Raw genomic sequence first — 22,692 nt, forward strand, 5'->3', positions numbered from 1 at the left:
ACTGGGTGTTGTATGGAAACCAATTTGACAATAAATTTCATATATTGAAAAAAATTTTTAAAAAAAAGTTTAAATCTCATATAAAGTAAAAGAAAAAAAATCTTCCAGCCATTTAAACAAAAGGAACAATATGACTTAAAAAGGAAAGAAAATTAAATAATCAACAGCAAAGCTTCATACCAAAAGATAATGGAGGGACATATTTAAGAAACTCAGGGAAAAAAAGAATGTGAGTCAAGGATTTGATATTGAGAAAGCCAACCTTCTATTATCTAGTAAAGATACAGGAAAATTCTCACCAAAATATAGGAACTTGGGTAATATTGTACCTAAGAGCACTTCTTGAAGATTTATTAGAGACCAGTCTTCAGACAACCAAAATAATAGAGAAACAGCATCCTAAGAACTGGTAGAGACCATTAAATATATTGTTACCTGTAGAGCTTAAACTATGTGGGGCTAACTAGAACAGGTTCCTACTGGCCAAAGATAGGACAATTTGAGCTTCAATACTGATAATAATTACAATAAGCCAAATACACCAAATATGTTAAAAATCTATGAATTCATAATGATAAGTGAAAATAATTTTAAACAGTGGTCATCTTCAGAGGATGATAGGAAACCAGTGCATTACTGGGGAAATAGGTCAATGAAAGAGAAAAATCACACATGTAATCCTGCCTTTCCTGAATGAACTATATTACTGAGTGACCAGATAGTAGATGAAGGAACATGTTTTTATATAATGATTTAAACTAACAAATGAAAATGAATGATAGAATCAGATTATTACCATTTTTAAGTCCCCATCGGATGGATATAGATATTTCGCATGAAGGCTGCTAGGATCACTGAAGAGTGATAACCAGACCTCACGTGCCTGCCAAACACTAGTGGTAGATAGTCTTGCCAGATCACACTTGAGGCTGATGCCTCCTCTGGAGCCAGCCGCTAGTTTGCAGGATACCCAAAGGATTGAGGAACATGCTCAACTACTGCACCAAAAATACACAATCGGCAAAGTTGAGTGAGGTCAAATTGCCTGTGTTTTCTAACAGATAAATTGTAAGGAAATGTCAAGTATGGAGGAGAAGTCTGTACATTAAAAGTGACTTAAAATATATCAGATTTTTTTTTAAACTAGTGAGACTAAACTACAGTGTCTAGGGGTAGACACTGGGGTGAAAAAGTATTTTTTAAACACAAGGTAGTTATTGCTTATAAAAATGAGGGTAATGGTTATTATGGAGAGAAGGGAGGGCTATGACTGGGATGAGGAACATGGAAGGGGCTTCTGGAATGTCTGGAAAAGTTTAATTTCCTGACTAGATGATATTTGCCTTATAATAATTCACTAAGCCCATTTACATAGTCTCTTCAGCAAAAGGTGGTGGGGAAAACTGGACAGCGACATGCAGAAGAATGAACCTGGGCCACTTTCTTACACCATACACAAAAATAAACTCAAAATGGATGAAAGACCTACATGTAAGACAGGAAACCATCAAAACCCTACAGGAGAAAACAGGCAGCAACCTCTTTGACCATGGCCACAGCAACTTCTTAGTAGACGTGCATCCCTAGGCAAGGGAAACAAAAGCAAAAATGAACTATTGGGACCTCATCAAATAAAAAGCTTCTGCACAGCAAAGGAAATAGTCAACAAAACTAAAAGGCAACCAACAGAATGGGAGAAGATATTTGCAAATGACATATTGGGTAAAGGGTTAGTATCCAAAATCTATAAAGAACTTATCAAATTCAACACCTGAAAACATATAATCCAGTGAAGAAACGGGCAAAAGACATGAACAGACACTTTTCCAAAGAAGACATCCAGATGGCTAACAGACACATGAATGGATGCTCAAGGTCACTCGTCATCAGGAAAATACAAATCAAAGCCACAATAAAATACCACCTCACACCTGTCAGAATGGCTGACATTAACAACTCAGGCAACAACAGATGTTGGTGAGGATGTGAAGAAAGGGGAACCCTTTTACACTACTGGTGGGAATGCAAGCTGTTGCAACCACTCTAAAAAACAGTATGCAGGTTCCTCAAAAAATTAAAAATAGAGCTATCCTATGACCCAGCAACTGCAGTACTAGGTATTTATCCAGAGGATGCAAAAATGCTGATTCAAAGGGTCACATGCACCCCAATGTTTATAGCAGCACTATCAACAATAGCCAAATTATGGAAAGAGTCCAAATGTCCATTGACGAATGGATAAAGAAGATGTGTGTGTGTGTGTGTGTGTGTGTGTGTACACATATACATATATATACATATGTGTAGGTATATATATGTATATACATATATATATATATAATGGAATATTACTTGGCAATCAAAAAGAATGAAATCTTGCCATTTGCAACAACGTGGGTGGAACTAGAGCGTAATATACCAAAGGAAAGAAGTCAGAGAAAGACAAATAAATGATTTCACTCATGTGGAATTTGAGAAACACAACAGATGAACATAGGGGAAGGGAAGGAAAAATAAGATGAAAACAGGGAGGCAAACATAAGAGACTCTTAAATACAGAGAACAAACTGAGGGTTTCTGGAAGGGTGTTGAGTGGGGGGGGTATGGGCTAAATGGGTGATGGGCATTTAGAAGGGCGCTTGTTGGGATGAGCACTGGATGTTGTATGTAAGTGATGAATCACTCAATTCTACTCCTAAAGCCATTATTAATTACACTATATGTTAACTAACTTGGATTTAAATAAAATTTAAAATAATAATAATTCATTAAGCCATACATTTGTTGTAGATAGTTTTATAGATCTGTGTTTTATTTTTACAATAAATACAATAAAAAGAATTAAAACAAAATAAGTTGGTCCAGTCACAAACATTTTAAGCATGGTTATCCCTGGGTGGTCAAAGAGCAGACAGTTTTAAGGTTTTCCTTTTTTCTCTTTCATGTGCGTTTTTTCCCTAATTTATGTACACTCAGTGTGTCTCAGACATGCAATTTAAAGGTTATCAAATGACATTTCAATATGTTTTGTAAAAATCAACCTACAGGGTGTCTTAATGTAATAATAGGTATTTTAGTCAATGGCTATGGGTTCTCTCTCTTACAAAAGTTAGGATTGTTGCATTTTTCTAGGAGAAGTGACATAGTGCTGGTATGGTGAAAAGACCCAGGTTTGTGAGAGCAGCTTTCTCCTTACTGATTTCTAGGTCTGAATCCTGGAAAGCTTTAGTGTCTGTGTCTGAAGGGGTCAAAAAAGTGATGCTAATTTCACTGCCCTTGATAGGAAAATGAGACTGAAGGGAATCTATTTATAAGGGGCAGGATTCTATGCCAATTCTATGCCTTGTCTCATACAACGAGATCTACCAAATCTTTTGTTCTCCTTCTTTCTTTTCTTAACAGCAATAGATAAAAACCTAGTCTTTCAAGAAATGCATGGATAACTTTACCAATGTGGGACAATTTGTGTAATAATGAGTGACTTTCAAGTCCATCCTCAGATCATAGTATCAATAGTAATTTGCTTAAAAAAGAAAAAGCACAGGGGCGCCTGGGTGGCTCAGTCGGTTAAGGGGCCGACTTCGGCTCAGGCCATGATCTCACGGTCCGTGAGTTCGAGCCCTGCATCTGGCCCTGTGCTGACAGCTCAGAGCCTGGAGCTTGTTTCCGATTCTGTGTCTCCCTCTCTCTGACCCTCCCCCGTTCATGCTCTGTCTCTCTCTGTCTCAAAAATAAATAAACATTAAAAAAAATTTTTTTTAAATAAAAAAAAGAAAAAAAAAAAGAAAAAGCACAAACTATTATACCTAGCGTGAAGATAGAGTTGAGTTTGATGGTATTTATTATGCTAGGTGGGTGGTCCTCTTTTTTTTGCGTTTTACCAAACCATTGCTCTTGCACTTCGAAATAGAAGATATTAGGTACTGTCATTAGGTAGCAAATTAGACCAGATACGTAAAAATATCTCTTAACTTTTTTTGGTGAGAAAATAGGTACAATTCATTTTCTTGACTCTCTTTCAACTAAAGAAATGCATTCTGCTAACCTGAAAATAACACCTCATTCTTGTGGGATGAATTATCTTCCACTTTTTCTTTTAATATTACATAAAATTTATGGCATTAGTGAATTTAGTGCCTTTATAACTATTGGTAGAAGAAAAACTATTGGTTTTTTTCTTCAATATGAAAATCGATCAGGAAATAAAAGTGTGCTCTTTCTGTATGAGAATGCACTTGTTTTTATCAAATGTTAAATTTGAACATGATCAGAAACTCGAATTTAACGTCAGCCCCTGCTATACTTTCTGGGGAGGCAGGTAGTTGCTTTTTACTTGTTTTTCATTTCGTTTTGTTTTGTGGGAGATGGTTTTTGTTGGTGGTGGTTGGCCGGTTGGTTTTGCTTTGTTCTTCCGTGTTTTGAATGTATTTAGCTCAAGAATGTTTGATGTGGAGTCAGACTTGTACTTTTGAATGATGTGTCATTTTTTCCCCAAGCAAAAAGTTCATGGAAAAACCTAAATTTAGATAGTTAGAAGAACATTCTGCTAAGTGGAAGAAGCCAGTCACAAAAGACCACGTACCGTACAATTCCATTTATAAGAAGCATCCAGAATAGGCAAACCCATAGAAACAGAAGTGGATTAGTGCTTGCCAGGAGCTGAGGGGAGGGGAGGGGGCAAGAGTTGGGGGGGGGTAGTGATAGCGAATGGGTACAGAGTTTCTTTTTTGAGATGATGGTCACACAACCCTGTGAATATATAAAAAGCACTGTACTCTACACTGCCCAGTGGAGGCAGACGGGTAAGTGGCCCGGGGCCTGCCCACCTCTCCTTTTCTCCCACTCACCCCACTCAGGGCTGCCTGAATTAAAACCCGGGGTATGGCTTGAAAACCACTGGCTCTAGTGGTGAATCCTTTTTACTGCCAGATGAAGGTGGACCAAGTAAATAGCTGGAGGCCGGTATTTCCTTATATATTAACAATGTGTTAAGAGCAGACCTGGAAATAAATTGCATCATAAATGCTTATCCTTGCATAGGGGCCACCTTTTTGTTCTTCTGTCATAGAAAGCTTCTTCCCTTCTTCGCTTTACCAAAACATTCAGGGAAAATATCTACAAATACAATGATCTGCAGCTGTGATACCCATTGCTAGAGGTCCAAATGTCCTTTATAGCAGATGATATGTCCTTTTGGCTTTATTCTCAACCAGAGACATTCCGTCTCTAAAAATGCCCTTCTTTATTCCCAAATGTCTTTCTTATTTCTCCTGTTCTATCTGGTTAGATCTTAGTGCCCCAAACCATCATCTCTCTTAACAACATTTTGCCTTAGGTTCATTTTCATTAATAGCTTATTTTCTATACTTCTTTATATTTGGAAGGATCAGTACCTAAATAACTACAGATATTATATTATATGGTGTATTCTGTGTTATTCAGGAAAAGATTGAACATTGTGGGTCTGATGGCAAGGCCTTGGGACAATGTGGGTGGTCCTTGCTATACTTTTTTTTAATGAGATGAAAATTGATGAACTTTAATTATAAATAAGTTGCTTACTTGTTTCTTCTCTGCTCTGCAAGCCTAGAGAATCAAAAGTTCCCTTAACTGTGTACTAGAAACAGACACATTTAGGTAGAATAAGAGCAGATGGAAAGCCACAAACTACATAAGGGCTGACTCAGAATTTAGTTGTTTTAAAAAATAATTATATTTTTTTTAAGCTTCTGTTTGCAAAACAAGTTGGTATGAGTCCCAGGGATGCTTGCCATGAAGGAAAAGATGACGGACTGGGGAGGGTGCAAGGAGAGGGGGGCAGGCAATAAGTAAGCAGTGTATTTAGCATAGTATTAGAATAATAAACCATTATTCTAGAAAAGTCCTCTGGTTTTGTTTTGTGAAGTGATTGGAGTGAGGTCTATCCAGGTTTGGATTAAAAGCCAACTAGCAGGGGCGCCTGGGTGGCTCAGTCAGTTAAGCGCCCGACTTCAGCTCAGGTCATGATCTCACAGTTCGTGAGTTCGAGCCCCGCGTCGGGCTCTGTGCTGACAGCTCAGAGCCTGGAGCCTGCTTCACGTTCTGTGTCTCCCTCTCTCTCTGCCCCTTCCCTGCTCATGCTGTGTCTCTCTCTGTCTCAAAAATAAATAAACATTAAAAAAAATTAAAAAGCCAACTAGGAGTCCAACGACTAAGGTTTTAATTGAGTCCTCTGCAGGTAATGTAAATTTATTAAATACATCTTCAGAAGGACTAAAGTTGGCATCTGTATAACATATTGCAAATAAAAACTAGAATTGGTGATAACTGAGGCTTAGGGAACAGTTTATAAGATGGGAAGAGGGAATGGGGTTGGGATAGATTTCAGTCCATGTCACCCTAAGTGATTATTAACTAATCACCTTGACATGGCTAAGGAAACAGTAACATTTTATACTGCATTAAAAATTTAGTCCATGTTTGGGAACCTGGGTGGCTCAGCCAATTAAGCATCCAACTCTTGATCTCAGCTCAAGTCTTGATTGCAGGGTCGAAAGTTCAAGCCCCACATTGGCCTCCATACTCAGCAATACCCACCCCCCCCCCCAAATAAAATAAGAAAATAAATATATATTAAAAAATAAATATAAGAGTTTAGTCCATATCATTTTTGGGAATGACAGATGGGTAGTATTCCTTACAATATCGCGGCCTGCTCTTTCTCTCTTATGTTATTGCTTTCTCATGTTCCATACTTCACTATATGCTGGCTCATGTGAAGTCATTAGACTTGTTTATTCACCTTAGTGGAAACCATGTTACATCCAGAATGCTTCATCATCACTAAACATTTAATATCAAATTGCAACTCTTTCAGTAACAGGAATCAACCAATAACATTGCCAAAACTAATTTTACTTCATGGCCTAAGTTTTTAAATATTGGGGAAGTGAGCTAAGGATGGTTTATTTTCAACAGAAAATAAAAAATTATAAACTGATTGCTGGATGTGTTTAATGATGAGTCCTGATTGCCATGTTATTTCATGACATGACTTGTTATTCCAAAAATACATAAAGCCACTGAAACTGTTTGTTATTTCATTGCATGAATTTATATCTGCTCTAATTTTATTGGAGCTAGATATCTCCTTCCATTTTAATGAGAGAAGTATAATTTTTTCATCCTCCTAGACAACATCTGGGGAAGATGTACGAGACTTCACAAAGGTGCTGAAGAATAAGTTCAGATCAAAGAAATACTTTGCCAAACATCCTCGGCTTGGCTACCTGCCTGTCCAGACAGTGCTTGAGGGTGACAACTTAGAGACGTAAGTTCAACTTTAACATTAAAACTTCTATGTACTCTTTTATCTGATATTGTCTTTTATTATGTTAGTGACACCCAGAGAAATTATCTGATACCAGAAAGAATTTTTGTTTTGGTAAAGCGTTTCATTTTAAAAGAGGTAAAATTAAACTCAGAATCGGTCTTCACAACATGAATTTTTACTGTTGGCTTTTGATAATACCATGGCTAAAATTTTAGGTTTAATTTTGCATGTGTTCCTCCACTTTAAAAACACATATTACTGTGTGTTCAATCTATGCCTTGGTCATGTCTTTTCCTCTTAAAAATACTTAGAGCCGATTGTGGTATATGCTGTTTCATTACCTTACTCATTTCCCATTTTTCCTCCTTTGGGGATATTTTTGCTATTTTATGAAGTATGTGTTACACTTATTTTACATGTTAAAAATTTTTTTTAATGTTTTATTTTTGAGAGAGAGAGAAATGGAGTGTGAGCAGGGGAGGGGCAGAGAGAGAGGGCAACACAGAATCCAAAGCTGTTAGCACAGAGCCCAGCATGGGGCTCCAACTCATGAACCATGAGATCACAACCTGAGCCAAAGTTGGACGCTCAACCAACTGAGGCACCCAGGTGTCCCTGTTTTACATGTTTTTAATGTAAATATATTAATAATATTGAGTCTCTTGCTTTTGATATACCTGTGCTAAAATCACATCAAAATCTTACATTTCTAATTTATTTTCTCTTGAGCATGAAGACAGTAAAACAAGATAGCTGTATATGGTACATAGACAAAATTTCTTTGAAGTATGTAATTCAATTTTATAAGCATGAATGAAACAAAGTCTCAAGGTAGCAAAATTACTATGGCATTATAAGGAAGAGTAGCAATTTATAGCCTGAAATGAAAAGAAAAATAATTTTTAAAACAAGCCAGAAGAAATGCAAGAAGTAATTTTAAATTACTAAACAATTATATATCAAGATCAAAACAGGTCTGATTTTAAATTTTTGAATCGTATTTTATTTTGTTTTATTTTATTTTAAGAAAGAGAGCATGTGTGGAGGGGAGGGGCAGATCGGGGGGAGAGAGAGAGAGCAAGAAAGAGAGAGACAGAGAGAGAGACAGAGAGAGAGAGAGAGAGAAAATCCCAAGCAGGCTCCATGCCCAGTGCAGAGTCTGACCTGGGGCTCAATCTCACGACTGCGAGATCATGCCTGAACTGAAATCAAGGGTCTGACGTATAATTGATTGAGCCACCCAGGTGCCCCTGAATCACTTTTTAAAATATCAGCATAAACATGACTTCCGTGGCAATTTTCTTACACTCCAATCTTGGGAAAAATGAACTTTTATTGCTAGTCATTAGTAAAGTGCCTAGTCATAAAAATAGTGATGTTCTAGTTACAGAAAGACGCCCTCTCAAAATGCCTATAGAAAAGAAACTCAGAAGTGTGAAGTTTTCTACATTATACAGTAGAAAAAAATATATAATAAGAAGTATTAAAAAGTGTGTTGAGTGCAATTTTTGTGCAATCAGTCTTTCTTTCTTTAACCTTTAAAACCCACTGTTCATTTTATTGTGTATCTGAGAGATAAGCAGAGAGCAGTAATAGTCTAGTATTAGGACAATCCATGTCTCAAAGATTTCAAAGTAGAGGACAGGCTATTTGGCCTGGATTTTTTTCCGTATAAAGCTTTGTAGAACACTGGCTTTGCTGCATTTTTGTATAAATGTATGTTGTGGGTTTTTTTGTTGTTGTTGTTAATTGTGGAACTTCTAAGAAGCAAAAGAAAGACCACAGCCAAAGCACAGTAGGTATTTCATCGCTCCGTAGGTACTGTTATGAGCGCACAACTGTATATGTTGATAGGTCCAAAAATACCACATACGCATTTAAAGCATACAAGATATTTCAAATTTTTTGATAACTTTGATATCAAACTGTGTACAATTAAAATATTATGCCGCCCAGTTATTTTTTTCACAGTACATTTTAGAACAAATTTTGCTGAAGCAATCTCAGTTTAAAGAGAGCTATTCATCTGCTTAAAATCCATAAGGAGAAGTAGATTTTTGGTTCTCTCTTGTTTTGGGGGTACGTATTTGTCCTTTTCTTCGAAAGGTTTTATGTTATTACATTCTTATTTGTTTTACTATCTAATACACAGTTTAACTGTGCTGAACACCCCATGATAAAGGCACAATTTTACTTCCCTTGGTATCAGATCTAATTAACCTTTGCAGTAACTGCCTGAAGCATAGAATTATCACATAGCTTTTTTTTTTCTTTTTACAGGATAATTTGATAAGTTTGAACCAGTGATGTGCCTTTCGCTCTTATGATAAACCATTGGTATTTTGTGTCCCAATATCTACATCCTTCATATGAATCATGCAGGTCGATTCATCTTTTTTTTTAAATTCCTTTTAAGCATTTTTGATAACTTTTCTTTTAATGTCAAAATAATCATTGACAGCAATCATTCTATTCTGAGTGACTCAGTTAAAGTAAAAAAGAACAGAAAAACATGCCAAATAATTTTGTGCTGTGATTTTTGGCTGTAATTCTGAAAATGCTTCATTTCATCTATCATGAATTTACCAGCATTTTCAGAGAGAGGAAAACAAGAGAAAGAAAGGAAAGAGTATAAGATTAAATCAGATGTCACAAGATTCTTTTTGAAAAAGATTTATGAGATACTGGATAGAGTGGGCAGGTTTTCTTTTTTAAATCATAGAACGTGTTTTTGGAGTTGGTATAGTTCATTTTTCTGCTGAGCCCTTTCTAGTACAGGGCCACTTAATCTTCTGGTGTAACAATTTATGTGAGTGGGTAGTAAAGTTTGATTTCATTTATTCTCCTATTTGTGGGAGAACATTGGAGAAAAACCAGCCAAGTGGTAAATGTGTTAAAGTTATTTATGAAGCTGATTGGAATTTTCTCTTGCTTCTTTCTTTTTCATCCCTGCAAAATGTAGTGTCTTATCCCCTATCCAGTAATGAGATATGTGTGCATGGAGGGTATTTATGGGAAAAATGAGTTAATACTAAAAGGAGGTAAACAAACTCATGCTTAGGTTTATTCAGTTAATTTTGTAACTATGTGTGCAAGAATTTTCAAAAAATAAATCAACATAAATGAGTAAAACTTGATTAAAGAGTTACCATTGAGGGGCACTTAGTTGGCTCAGTTGGTTAAGTGTCCGACTCTCAATTTCGGCTCAGGTAATGATTTCATGGTTTCGTGAGTTCAAGCCCCACTTCGGGCTCTGTGCACTGACCCTAGGAGCCTGCTTGGGATTCTCTGTCTCCCTCTCTCTGTGCCCCTCCCTCACTTATGCTCTCTCTGTCTCTGTCAAAATATATAAACTTTAAAAAAAGGTTTAAAAAAAGGTAGAAAAATTTGCCATTGAACATAAACCTAAGAAACAAGCTAAAATAGTGACAAAAATAATTTGAGAATTTTGAGAGATTGTTTTTGGCTAAAAGGTAGGTTGGTTTCCTTAAAGATTAAAGAAGTAAAATAGACACTTCTGCCTGATGTTGGTTAAAGTGGAATAAATGAGTTTCGTGGTTCTTTTGAGTTCTTACTGTAGCAAGAACCAACTCATAGTCAGGTGTAACTATGGTTGTGGAGCACTGGATTGGAGGAGGTGACAGCTAACCTGAGACCTGGAAGATTAACAGAGCTAGACCTGCAGTGTTTGGTGTGGATGACGAAAGGGAGAGTTTCTAGGCAAGGGAAGTATCTTCAAAAGCCCAGAGACAAGATCATTCTGGAAAGTACGGTGGGAAGCTGGGAAGAGTAGCAAGAAATAAGAGAGGACAGAAAAGCAGGACCTACCTAATCAGGGGCCTTGTAAATCATGCCAAGGTATTTGGGTTTTATCGTGAAAGACATAGGGAGCCATTGAGGGTTTATATGTGAGAGCACACTGGGACCCCACTTACTCTGGAGCAAATGGATCAAAGAAGGCAAAAGACGGGAAGCCTAAGGCATTAAAAGAATCGTTAAGTTTTTCAAGGAAAGTCTGGATTGTATTTCATGTTATATTAAGTATATTTAGTAAAGAGTCTGATTCTTTGCATATTAGTGTGTGATTAACCAAAACACCCTATTCAGCCACCACTCTGGAAAGCAGGGATAGGCTACATTATTAACTGTGGACTAACACATAGATCGGTCTTATTTTGAACCCTCTTAAATTATAGACTCTATAACTATGCCTCAGTGAGGATATTGCCTTGTTTTTGTCTCCCAGAATTAAATGAGAAGATGTATCACTTAACCTTTTTTTCTCTACAAATCAAAATACTTTGAAGTCAATGAAGCCTTCAGTTTGACTTTGTTAATCTTTATTTCTTTTCTTAGAAATGTTCTCAATATATAAAAAACTTTCTTTTGAGAACTTCTTTGGTTCAGCCTTCTACCTCTGCCATTCTTATCTTAGTTCAATGAATCATTTTTGTGCTGACTGCATTAACTTCATAAGAACTAGTCATGTGGTTTCACAGAGCTTTTCCAGCTTCAATTAAGATCAGAACAACATATTTCTCTCGTGCTTAAAGTTCATTGCAAATGTTGTAGTACACTTGAGTTTTAGAAATGCTCTCTCGAGTAGTTATTATTTTTTGGAAAGTTTATAGTAAATCATTCACATAACACTTAACATCCGTATCTATTGAATAATACTTTGTTATTTCATTGTTGTTTTAACTATCTTACATGTGGATGATTAAGTCTATTTACAGATATTCTGACAGACACGGCCTGGATAAATGCCTGTTTTTGAAAGGAGGTCCAAATAGTCTTAGTTTTTCATCCCAGTAAGATGCCCTTCATCTCTTAGTCTTTGCTATTCAAACATCAACTTGAGCTTCCAGCAGGAGATAATGAGATCATTAACTTTTTCTTAAGTTTGTATGTATAATAGAAATAGAATCAAGTAGATCTAGAATGATTTAAACTTTCCTCCTTTGTTTCAATCAACATGAGCTCTTGCAGGAGACTTAATTAAATAGAGAACTCATTTCCTTTAGACTTTTAAAATTCCCATATTCATCAGTAGCTCCCCTAGGGTCCCCCAGGGTTAGGAGTGGTACTGAATGATCAAACTCCAGAGTCAGGCCTGACTCAAGCCGAACACATTTCCTGATATTATCAGTTTCAGAGATTCAACTTCGGAAAGAATTTTGTGTGAAGAAAGCGTATCACCATCCAGTTGCTTTCAGCCTTATTGATAATGTAAAAATTTGGAGCTGGGTATAGGGGAGAGGATCTAGGTAACATCTTCTTTCAGTGTCTCTGTGAGTTGTGATACTCTGTGTACACTTGGATTCGGATTTTTACATTTAAAACTGGACAGAGAATCAGAACAATCTCATTTTACTGCAACGCTGCCATCAGTGGATAATATAGTCTTTGGAATTTAACTTTATCTTTCTGACCAAGTTTCTTCTCCGGGAAGAACAAAAATCTGATTGCATCATCCCTTGGTATATTATGAAGCATTATGTTTAAACTTATTGCATGAGCATTTTTGTTTCTTTCTTTTTTTTCCAATAAGACCATTTCAAGATGTGTTTGCTGTCCTGTAACAAATATCCTGTAATATTTGTGAAAAGCTCCCGCAGGCACTTGAATACACAGCATCTTCTCCAGAACAAACAGGGACTTTGCGTTACTTTTGATTTCCCCCCCGGTGCACCTCGGGGCGACCAAACGTGAGAGTAGAAGGCAGTTGAGAATGCCTTCTCCCCCAGCCTCCCGCTGCTCTTGTCTGAAATCGCTGTCGAGTGCTAGTTCTGTGACTTCTGTTTCCCTCTCCCCCTCTGCAGTCCTGTGACACTCATCAGCATGTGGCCAGAGCACTATGAGTGAGTATTCACAGCTCCGTCTGCAGGAGCCGGCACTCTGATCGGTGTCATTAGCAGGGGGGTGATTATGAAACTCGTGAACTAAGAGAATAGTCTACCTCCTGGGTAACAATCCTCATGGTTTGTTTGCATGGCAAATTCAGTGTTTAACCAAGCTAACATTCCTAATAGCAACATCTGTCAATATTGGGACATAAAACTGTTTCTTTGCTTTTTCTTTTATAGCCCCTCACAGTCTCCTCAGCTGTTTCATGATGACACCCATTCCAGAATAGAACAGTATGCCACACGGTAAGAGACTTTGATGGGAGCCCTCTGCTGCGCTGCCGCCCAGAACGTATCTATTTCTGTATGAATCCTGTAGCATTAACATGCCTTGATTTAAGGGATGTTTTGCGAGAGTCGTGATTCCATTATATTTGGAATCTGGGCTCTCATCTTTCCATGTTGCAGTTTGCGCTTTACCAAATACCTGCTGTACATTCTGTGAAGAGTAAATCTCCATGGGATGTGATTATTGAGCTCATGAGAATCCAAACCCCATACAAAACAGGATTTAGATAGTGTAACCCAGTTTAATGAATGAGACTAGGAATTGAAAGTGTTCTCAGGAGATGGTGCACATGTGACTTACCATATGTAATTAAATTTATGCTAATGCTTTATTATAGAGGTTTATTTTAGAGTCCTTAAACAATATAAAGTATCGTCTGGTCTTGATGGCATGCATAAACTTTCATAAACGAAGGGTATAGTAACTATCTCTGGTGCTAGCAAGTAGCTAGGCCTAAAGAGGTTAGTTTAAGCATCATATAAATAGTAACATTCAAACTGGGTCTCAGCCAGACAGAATTTCTGGGAAAAGGCAGGCTTAGATTAATGGAAAAATGTACTCAAAAGCATTGAGCTGGGAAAGAACATGGCTTGTTTAAAGAACTGCAAATAAAGGAATGAGGAGTAAAGCAATAGAAGCTCAAGTCAGATAAAGAAGGCCCACTTGCTAAGGAGTGGGGCTATATCTTTAGTTAAAGGGGGGTCATGGAGAGTCTTTCGGCAGGAGAGGAACATAATCAGATTTCTGAGAATGAAGACCAAACTGGAGGGTCTGGGAAATCAGTTAGGAGCCTAGGTCCCTTAGGAGTCTATATAACATGGTGAAAGATGGAGGCCGACAAGTCTAAAGACAGTGGTGGTAGAAAGGTAGCTCAAGATGAGGTATTATTTTAAATTTCCAATCTTGTTACGAGATTTGGACCTTTTCCTATTTTGTCAGAATCATGACAGTTTGAGAAAAACAGAGAATGGACCTCCAACTGACCATGCCCCGTGTGGCCACACTGTCTAACCTCTTTCTTTTCATTCTTCAGCCTGGCCCAGATGGAAAGGACTAATGGGTCTTTCCTCACTGATAGCAGCTCTACCACAGGAAGTGTGTAAGTAAAACACGAAATTAGCACTGCCTGGGAAGGCTAGTTTCTGTGTCCTGGCTGTCGGAAGTAATCTTCACTGATTGTGGCTCTGAATTTTGATCCCAATCAAAATTGATAAGTGTGGTTACAAAAATGTCTACATAGATTTTATGCTCTCAAGCCGTGATAACATAAGTTGGATATGTTTATTTATTTAGTTTCATATAAGTTAATGAAAAAATCCTGTATTTATCAACTAATCTGCCTCAGGAAGATCGGATTGTTTTATGTATAAATACAGGTATAGATATTCATTCCATTTGTCAGATACTTCTTGTTGATAATTAACGGATGCATTTCCGTAGAATAATGCCCTTCTGTAAAATCCTCTTTTGCTGACTCGCATTTTCTCCATCATCTCTGCCATTTAACAACTATGCCCCACACAAGTTTGGACATATAGTCCCCACTCTTCATTGAAAAATATTGTTTCTCTTGCCAATATTTTATTATCTTAGCAAGCAGGAAAAGCCTCGTTGACTTTAGAAAAATACTTTCAGAAAAATTTTCTAGGCAAATATTTTATCTCTGATTATCCTATTATTGTGTGTAATATTGTTTAGGACCTTTCCCTTTTCTTCCCCCTCCTCGGAATTAACATTTTTTTTCATTTTGAATGATACCTAAAAGATTTCAATAGTGTCACATTTACTTGACTTAGGCAGGTTCATTGTTTGGATCTGGTGGGAAGCTGTAGGTAGCCAGGAAAGTTACAGAACATAACACTCAGATGTCTTATACTAAAAAAGGCCATGGAGAGAGCCAAATTGAAATACTTTAAGCACTCTAATACAGAATAGCTTCCTACCAATATTTTTAAAAGTATTTTACTATCATTAAGCTTATAAATAAAAATGTACGAGGTTTTTCCATTTTAAATTTCAAACATTAGCATGTTAATACTTTACAAGAAGACAGTTGTGATTTGTGCATTATTATTCATGTACTATGAATATGAAACAATTCCCAAACCAAGATAATAGCATATTTATAATGCTTGTTTCATATTTAACTACTAGTATGTATTTTATATAAAGCAGTTAGATATCTGGAGTATCCCCTAAATCAACATAATTTCTACAAGGTTCATAATAGCCAAAGAATTAGATGAAATAAAAAAAATAGTAATAAAGACCAAAATAGTTAAAACCAAATTTAAATTCTTTAAAATGTGTTTGTCATGCCCTCTGAACAGAGTAAAGGTAATGTTCAAATTTAGTACATCCTATCTTCAAATTAAAATAAACACTCTTTTTAAATTTATTACTGATGTCTGAGAAAAAGAAAACAATAATCAGATGACTACAAGCTGAATACATTTTAATATACCATCATTAGACATATTAACTCATCCATCTGTCCAACAAATGTTTCTTATATACCCACCATGAAGTTATGTGCTAGGGCCAGTTTTGAGATCTGATGGATACATTTTCAGGAAGTTTGTAGGCTGTTTGTTAAACAGAGCCATTATAGAAATTAATTTGTATACACTTACAATTAAATAAATTAGAGTCAAATAAAAATGAAGGTAATACTCAAAACTCATCATGCCTTAGTCTACCTCATTGTACTATTTCTGTGTTCTTGGGGTAATTAATTGTATTTGTCAGATGGTGTGCAACTGCGTGTCTTTTCCAGACTCTACATTCAGTAAAGTCATTAGTTTGAAATTGGCCTTGGTGAGAGTATTTAAACCGTAGAAATTGCAAAGGCTACAATTCAGTGCCTTTTTATTCATTAATTTTTTGGAAAGCTTGTTAAATGTTTATCAGCTTGCCACTGCCATATACCCAGTACTGTAAAAGTCTATAGATGTAAATACTATCTTCATGAGTCTTATGGGTTAGAGGAGAGATGATTAAGTGTTTCTACAGAGGAAGAGCATGGGAAGGGCATTTTTGGTAGAGAGAATAATGACCCTCAAAAGAAGTCTACATCCTAATCCCTGAAATTTAAGAAGGTGTCACTTTATATAGCAAGATGGAACTTGCACATGTGATTAAGTTAAGGATCTTGAGATGGGGAGATTATCCTAGATTTGGGTGGACCCCATATAATCCCATGAGTCCTTATAAGAAGTGGGGAGAGTCAGTTAGAGAATGATATCGCCATGAAAGAAAGAGGTCAGATACAGGGAGATTTCCAGATGCTACGCCACTGGCTTTAAAGGTAGAGGAATGGGGGCACCTGGGTGGCTCAGTCGGTTGAGCGTCTGACTTTGGCTCAGGTCGTGATCTCACTGTCCACGAGTTTGAGCCCCGCATCGGGCTCTGTGCTGACAGCTCAGAGCCTGGAGCCTGTTTTAGATTCTGTGTCTCCCTCTCTCTCTGCCCCTCCCCCACTCATGCTCTGTCTCTGTCTCTGTCTCTCTCTCTCTGCAAAAACAAAAATAAAACTTAAAAAAAGAAAAGAAAAAATTTAAAGGTAGAGGAATGCAGGTGGTCTCTAGTTACTGGAAAAGGCAAGGAAACAAACTCTTCCTTAAATGTAATATTCAGTTAACACTATAAGAACGTATCTATCAGCCACTAAAGTGAAATCTTTTTCCAGTTCCTGGTGCATTAGTATTTTCTTAGTGAATATGTTAGTAAATCTTATTTTGATCAGTCCGGGAAGCCCTTTGCCCTTTCACCATTTGAATTACTGAATATTCTGGGATTCTTTTCCTGCGACCATGGCAGTGACTCCTCCATTTGAGTAAGATTGCGAACAAGGACACCGAGTCATTGAAGTCCTGTGCTGGATCTGGAATCCAGTGGTGTGACTTGGGGTGGCCCACCATCCTCACTTAAATGTGTAATATTTACTTATTTAAACATTTCCATGTAACCAGTACTATCGACTTGACAAAGTAAGTATTACACATGCTACAATAAATACCTTTTCTCCCAGTGGATAGAGCTTTCCAATGAAGATGCCTACCTTCTTTGGGCTGAGAGCACTCCTCAGAATTTGTGACGGAAGGGTTAGGACCCAAGCCCCACTATTTGCTTCTCTGACTGTCCTTCTGTGTTTCCTATCTAATCATGTAGCATCTTGGATCACGGGATATTAGGAAGAAACGTTTGCTGCTCTCAACAGGATGCCGTCATGCTGTTCCTTCTTTGGTCCCAGTGTATTTGTTTCTTACGGGACCTTCCTGCAGTGGCAGGAAGTATGTAGCACACCGTAACCCTGGCCTTTCCCTGGGAAATTCCTAAAGTCCAGCATCGACAGGGTCATGAAACAATCCTGAGATGATAGATGACAGTTTTCTGCACCACCTAACAGTGTCGCCAGCTTCTAAATGAGGGTTCGGTGGCTCCTCAAGGCAGCTCTTCTGTTTCATTCTTAGGTCTGTCCTGAGGCAGCCAGCATCAGAATCTTAGCAATTTTCATCGTTGGGAAAAACTAAAAGCTAACTCAGAGTGCCTTAAGCAAAAAAAAAAAAAAAAAAAAAAAAAAAAAGATGGTATTAGTTAGCAAATTTCTACAATACGTTTTGGAATGTTTCTCATTCTTGAATTCTCTACCTTTCCTCCAGGCCCTTTTGAGGGGAGGTTTCTGTTATTCCAGTCTAGGTCATAAAAATATTACTAGGTTTCCTTTGAATAACAACAGTGATGATACAGAACAACCACCATCTCTCCCTTGAGCCAGACGCTGCACTAAGCACTTTGCCATCTTCACTTATTTAATCCTCACAGAACCTTTTGAGATGCTACTCGTGTTTCTGTGACCACCATTTTACGGCTGAATAAACTGAGGCCCTAAGAGTTTAAGGAGCTTGCCTAGGGTTTCATAGTCAGTAATGGAGCTCAGGTGCAGGCAGCCTGGCTCCCAGCACAGGCACTCCCGACCACCCCTGGCCAGCTCACTGTGCCGTGGGGGAGGGTTTCCCAGATGGGAGAACTGCGGTGGGGGGTGGGGGGCAGGTCAGGGCATCTTCATTCCCCCTGGGGGTCATCACATTCCTTGTCCTGCTCCTGCCCATTCTGCACGCACGCTTCTGCTTCACAGTCCAGACCTAACCAGGAGAGTTTGTAATTCAGCCCCTCCAAGACCCATCTCCTAAAGGTGCTTTGGGATGGTCTCAGCCATAGGTGATAAAAGAGATCCCTGTGCTTTGAGGTGTGCGTTTCGAGATTTGAACTTGGGATTGTAAGTTACCCAAGGTCCTTTTGTCATTTGTGTCTTGAAAAGCAGCCATCCTAACCTGTGGTTTGAGCCTTTTTCTGTCCCTCAAATTGGTCTGTGGAACCAATTCCCTGGCTCCCTACTGCGTTCATCTTCTGTGAAGCTGGTTAATGAGTTGTTGCACTCCCATGCATCTTGGACTTCTGCCTCCCCAGCCTACATGTTAATCAGTCTCCCAGCTCTTCCCCACATACACCCAATTCCCAGTGCTCCCTTTCCTCCTGAAAATCTGGCTCTGGATAATATAAAAGGACATTAATTTTGAGGACATTAATTTTTAGGAGGAGTTAAGCATCCATGAGTCAAACAGAAAACAGGACCTAAGATAGTCCTAGGGCATCTCAGTGGCAGGTACTGAAGGATAGATCCCAAGGCCATTGCCATCAGGGTGTGTCTCCCCCCATCTGCTGCCTGCCCTTGAGTGACACTGTTTTATGTGGAAAGATCTAACTTGGGAGGCTGGTGTGGTTCGCACTGGCATTGCTGTTTGCACCTCTGAAGCCTGGAATGGAATAACCCTTGAAAGGAGGGAAATTATTGTTATTTTTATTTATTTATGTCTTGCATTCTTTCAAAAGGTCATTGAATGAATCACACTTCTTTTGTCATCTGATATGTACTAATTTTGTAATCCAGATAGTATTTACTATGCACAACTTAAATATGGTATGAACAGAGTCCATTTGAGGGTATTTCAGTGGCGCAGATCTATATTTTTGCAACCTTTTCTATTTTAGCACTATTGACATTTAAAGGCCCTAATCTGGTACCTCACGTACTACCTGTACTTAAAGGGTATGCTCTTGGTTTTTACTATATATAATTAAGAGCTTGAATGTATTTATTTTTATATTTAACTTTTAGGCCTAATCATCTGTGAAAAACACTTAAGGCTAAAATTATGTGTTATATATAAATTATTTTTTTTAAAGAAATTGCCTTAAACCCTTTTCAGATACCTTAATAAAAGAATGTAAAGATAGTGGTGATGATGATAATTACAATAATATGTTAAACCCTATCAACTTCCCAGAAGAAATGAAGCTAGGCCAATGTTTACAACAAACTATATCTCAGATCTAATTGTGACTTGTTTGTGTGTATATTTGTTTCACTGTGGATAGTCCCCAAATCCTTAAAGCAAAAATTTAGTTTGTGTTAATATTAAGCACTAAATATAGTCCCTGAGTCTGACGCTTACTGGCATGAATGTTCTAAGGGCATATATGGTGTGATGGTATTTTCCGACAAGAGAGGACCTCCGTGCTAGGATTCAGTCATATCATAGGCCCACCAGGTAGCTTACGAGACCCAAGTTTTCCTTTAGCGCTTCTTGTTCGTATTGTATATGTTTTTAACTTTAGTTTTAGTCCTTCGTTTCCTTTTAGGTGCTTGTTCATAGGAATCATAAAATTGTTTTGGGGGGGGCAGCGGGGATGGGGGTGTGCGCGTCTGGGTGGCTCAGTCGGTTAAGCATCCTGCTTCGGCTCAAGGTCATGATCTCACAGTTCATGAGTTCAAGCTCGCATTGGACTCTGTGCTGACCACTCAGAGCCTGGAGCCTGTTTCAGATTCTGTGTCTCCCCCTCTCTCTGCCCCTCACCCGCTCATACTCTGTCTCTCTGTTTCTCTCTTAAAAAAAATTTTTTTTTTTAACCAACGTGAGATCGGTTTACCTGTCATTGCAGTCCCTGAGATTAAGATCTGCTTTTGTTCTCTCTATTTTGCATTTTCCTTACTTGTGCTTTCTTTCTTCTGTTCTATGGACAAAGTGCTTTGCTGCACATTTGTGCTATCTGGCTGGTCATATCAATGGCTGGGTCAGGACTCTAGATATAGTTCCATAGTCTTTCGACATGGAATATTACAGAGAGTAGGAGGCTAAACCTTTTGCTTTTGCTTGCAAGATCTACTATTTTGTTTTGATTTTTGGTTGATTGCTTGTGATGCTTTCTCTTTAATATAGAGAAATTTCATGTTTCTCTTTTGTTATTATTTTTGGGGGTACTCAGACTTTTTAGTTTTTTTGTTCTTTTTTTCTTTTTAGCCTGAGAAATATTTACAAAATGTTCAGTTACTCTCTTACTTTGCTATGACTTTATTTTATCTCCACTATGTCTTTATACTTTGTATTTTTCCTCTCTGTATATGCTCTCTCACTATGGATTCTCTCTCCTGAACCAGATAAGGTGCCTCCAAACACTGATGGTGATAAGGATCATTGTGTTTAAGTTTGCCATCCTTAGCTACTTGGTGTCACAGGGTGTTGATGCGTTAGCCTGATAATCAACTTCTGTCCCTTCTGCCCCTTCTGCCCCTTCATGATACAGTTAGGCTTAGAGCATTGGCCATATTATTTCCCATGAGGAAGACACCTGCCCCTCAGACACATCCTTGCCACATTTCTGTCTGATTTAGCTACTTGGGCAGCCCAGGAGCTTTTAAATGCTGCTGCCCTACAGTGGTCCCATACCTGTCCCTCCTCTTATCCTCATCCTTCTAAAGTTAAGAACAAGCATGAGATTCTTCTAGAGGCACCTTTAGTTTTCAGTGATACCACATTTTCTCAGGAAAGGTAATCAAAGGGTGATGTCATAGCTTCTTTCAGTCTTTATCCCATCCATGTGCCTTATTTCCAGTTTCTTCTCCATATATAAATTTAGAGGGAGGGAGGGGTTTACCAACCAAGGAAGCAAACGAAATCAATCAGTAGTTCATCTGAACCTTGGCTTTGGCTGTTCTGCAGGCCTAACACTCATTTTTCTTTCATTTGCTTCATCATATCACTCTGATCTCAGTGCTCAGGACACAGCTTTTCTATGAGTTCGCTAACTCTCAGATGCAATTTCAGGTCCCCTTTTTACCACAGTAAACTGTGGTCACACAGGGTTGGATTTTCAAATCAGACTCAGAGGAATCAGAGATCTTACCTAGCATCAAGTGCTGCTCGTCAGCTGCAGGGCACAAGAAAGAGGTCCCAGACTGCCACTGCTGCTCAGCAGACTCCTTCTGACTGCATTAGGGTGTGCTCTGACCCCAGTTCAACAGGTGAGGTCTCTAAGGGACATTTGCAGGCACGTCCCTTTGACAGGCACTGGTTCTGTCATGAGACAGCTCCATTTTATACTCTAAGAGCTACTTACATGCTTTTCTGAAGCCCTATCCTATAAATCCATAGCTTCCAGGATTTGTTTACCAACACCATCAAAACACACCGGGTACAATCTGCTAAAGTATTCATTCTGTAGCTGGACCCTCCAGCTAGCGTTAGCCGTGAGGTCTGTCATTTTCACGAGTACAGAGAGATCAGACTGGATCTCCCCATAAAGGAAAGGAAGACCTTTCAGGCATGATGCTGAGCATTTACTTCTCAAGAATGTATCAATTTTGTCTTTTTTTTATGCTTCCGTTTCTGCCAATCATTAGATTCGACCACATGATTGATATGTCTAATTCATTAGACCAGTAGTTAGAAAAGGAGAATGTAAATAACTGTATGTCCTGTTTTAATGCAAAATGATTGATGGTAATATCAAATAAAAATATGGCAGATATTTTATGAATATCTACCATGATCATTTTTGTTATGTTATTTAAATAAAAGAATATGAGGATTATATTTTTCCATTCTGTGGGTTACAAAGCATTACAAAATGACTTTCAACCAAATGCTAAAGACAGTGAAATCAACTCAGGCCTCAGTCCATTTGGGCTGCTGTAACAGTAATACAGGCTGGGCAGCTTATAAACAACATTTATTTATCACAGTTTTGGAGACTGGAAAGTTCAAGATCAAGGTACTAGCAGATTTGGGGTCTTGTTAGAGCCTTCTTCCTGGTTCATAGATGGTCCTCTTCCCACTGTATCCTCA

The 22,692-nt window shown here is 38.0% G+C and overlaps 1 protein-coding gene across 10 annotated transcripts in view; it reads left to right on the forward strand.

Moving 5' to 3' along the window:
- The window catches only part of UTRN (utrophin), a 569,571-nt gene that overhangs the window by 531,510 nt on the left and 15,369 nt on the right, over positions 1 to 22,692 (forward strand). For 8 of the 10 annotated variants that reach the window (XM_078447413.2, XM_060614425.3, XM_078447414.2 and 5 more), the window contains 4 exons: positions 7,173 to 7,309; positions 13,135 to 13,173; positions 13,399 to 13,464; positions 14,541 to 14,606. In XM_078447413.2, coding sequence (XP_078303539.1) covers positions 7,173 to 7,309; positions 13,135 to 13,173; positions 13,399 to 13,464; positions 14,541 to 14,606 — 308 coding nt within the window. The remainder of the gene's footprint in view (positions 1 to 7,172; positions 7,310 to 13,134; positions 13,174 to 13,398; positions 13,465 to 14,540; positions 14,607 to 22,692) is intronic. The other 2 variants (XM_078447417.2, XM_060614432.3) reach the window with 1 other exon arrangement.

Source organism: Panthera onca, chromosome B2, assembly GCF_046562875.1.
Source record: "Panthera onca isolate mPanOnc1 chromosome B2, mPanOnc1 haplotype 2, whole genome shotgun sequence".
Classification (NCBI taxonomy): Eukaryota; Metazoa; Chordata; class Mammalia; order Carnivora; family Felidae; genus Panthera; species Panthera onca.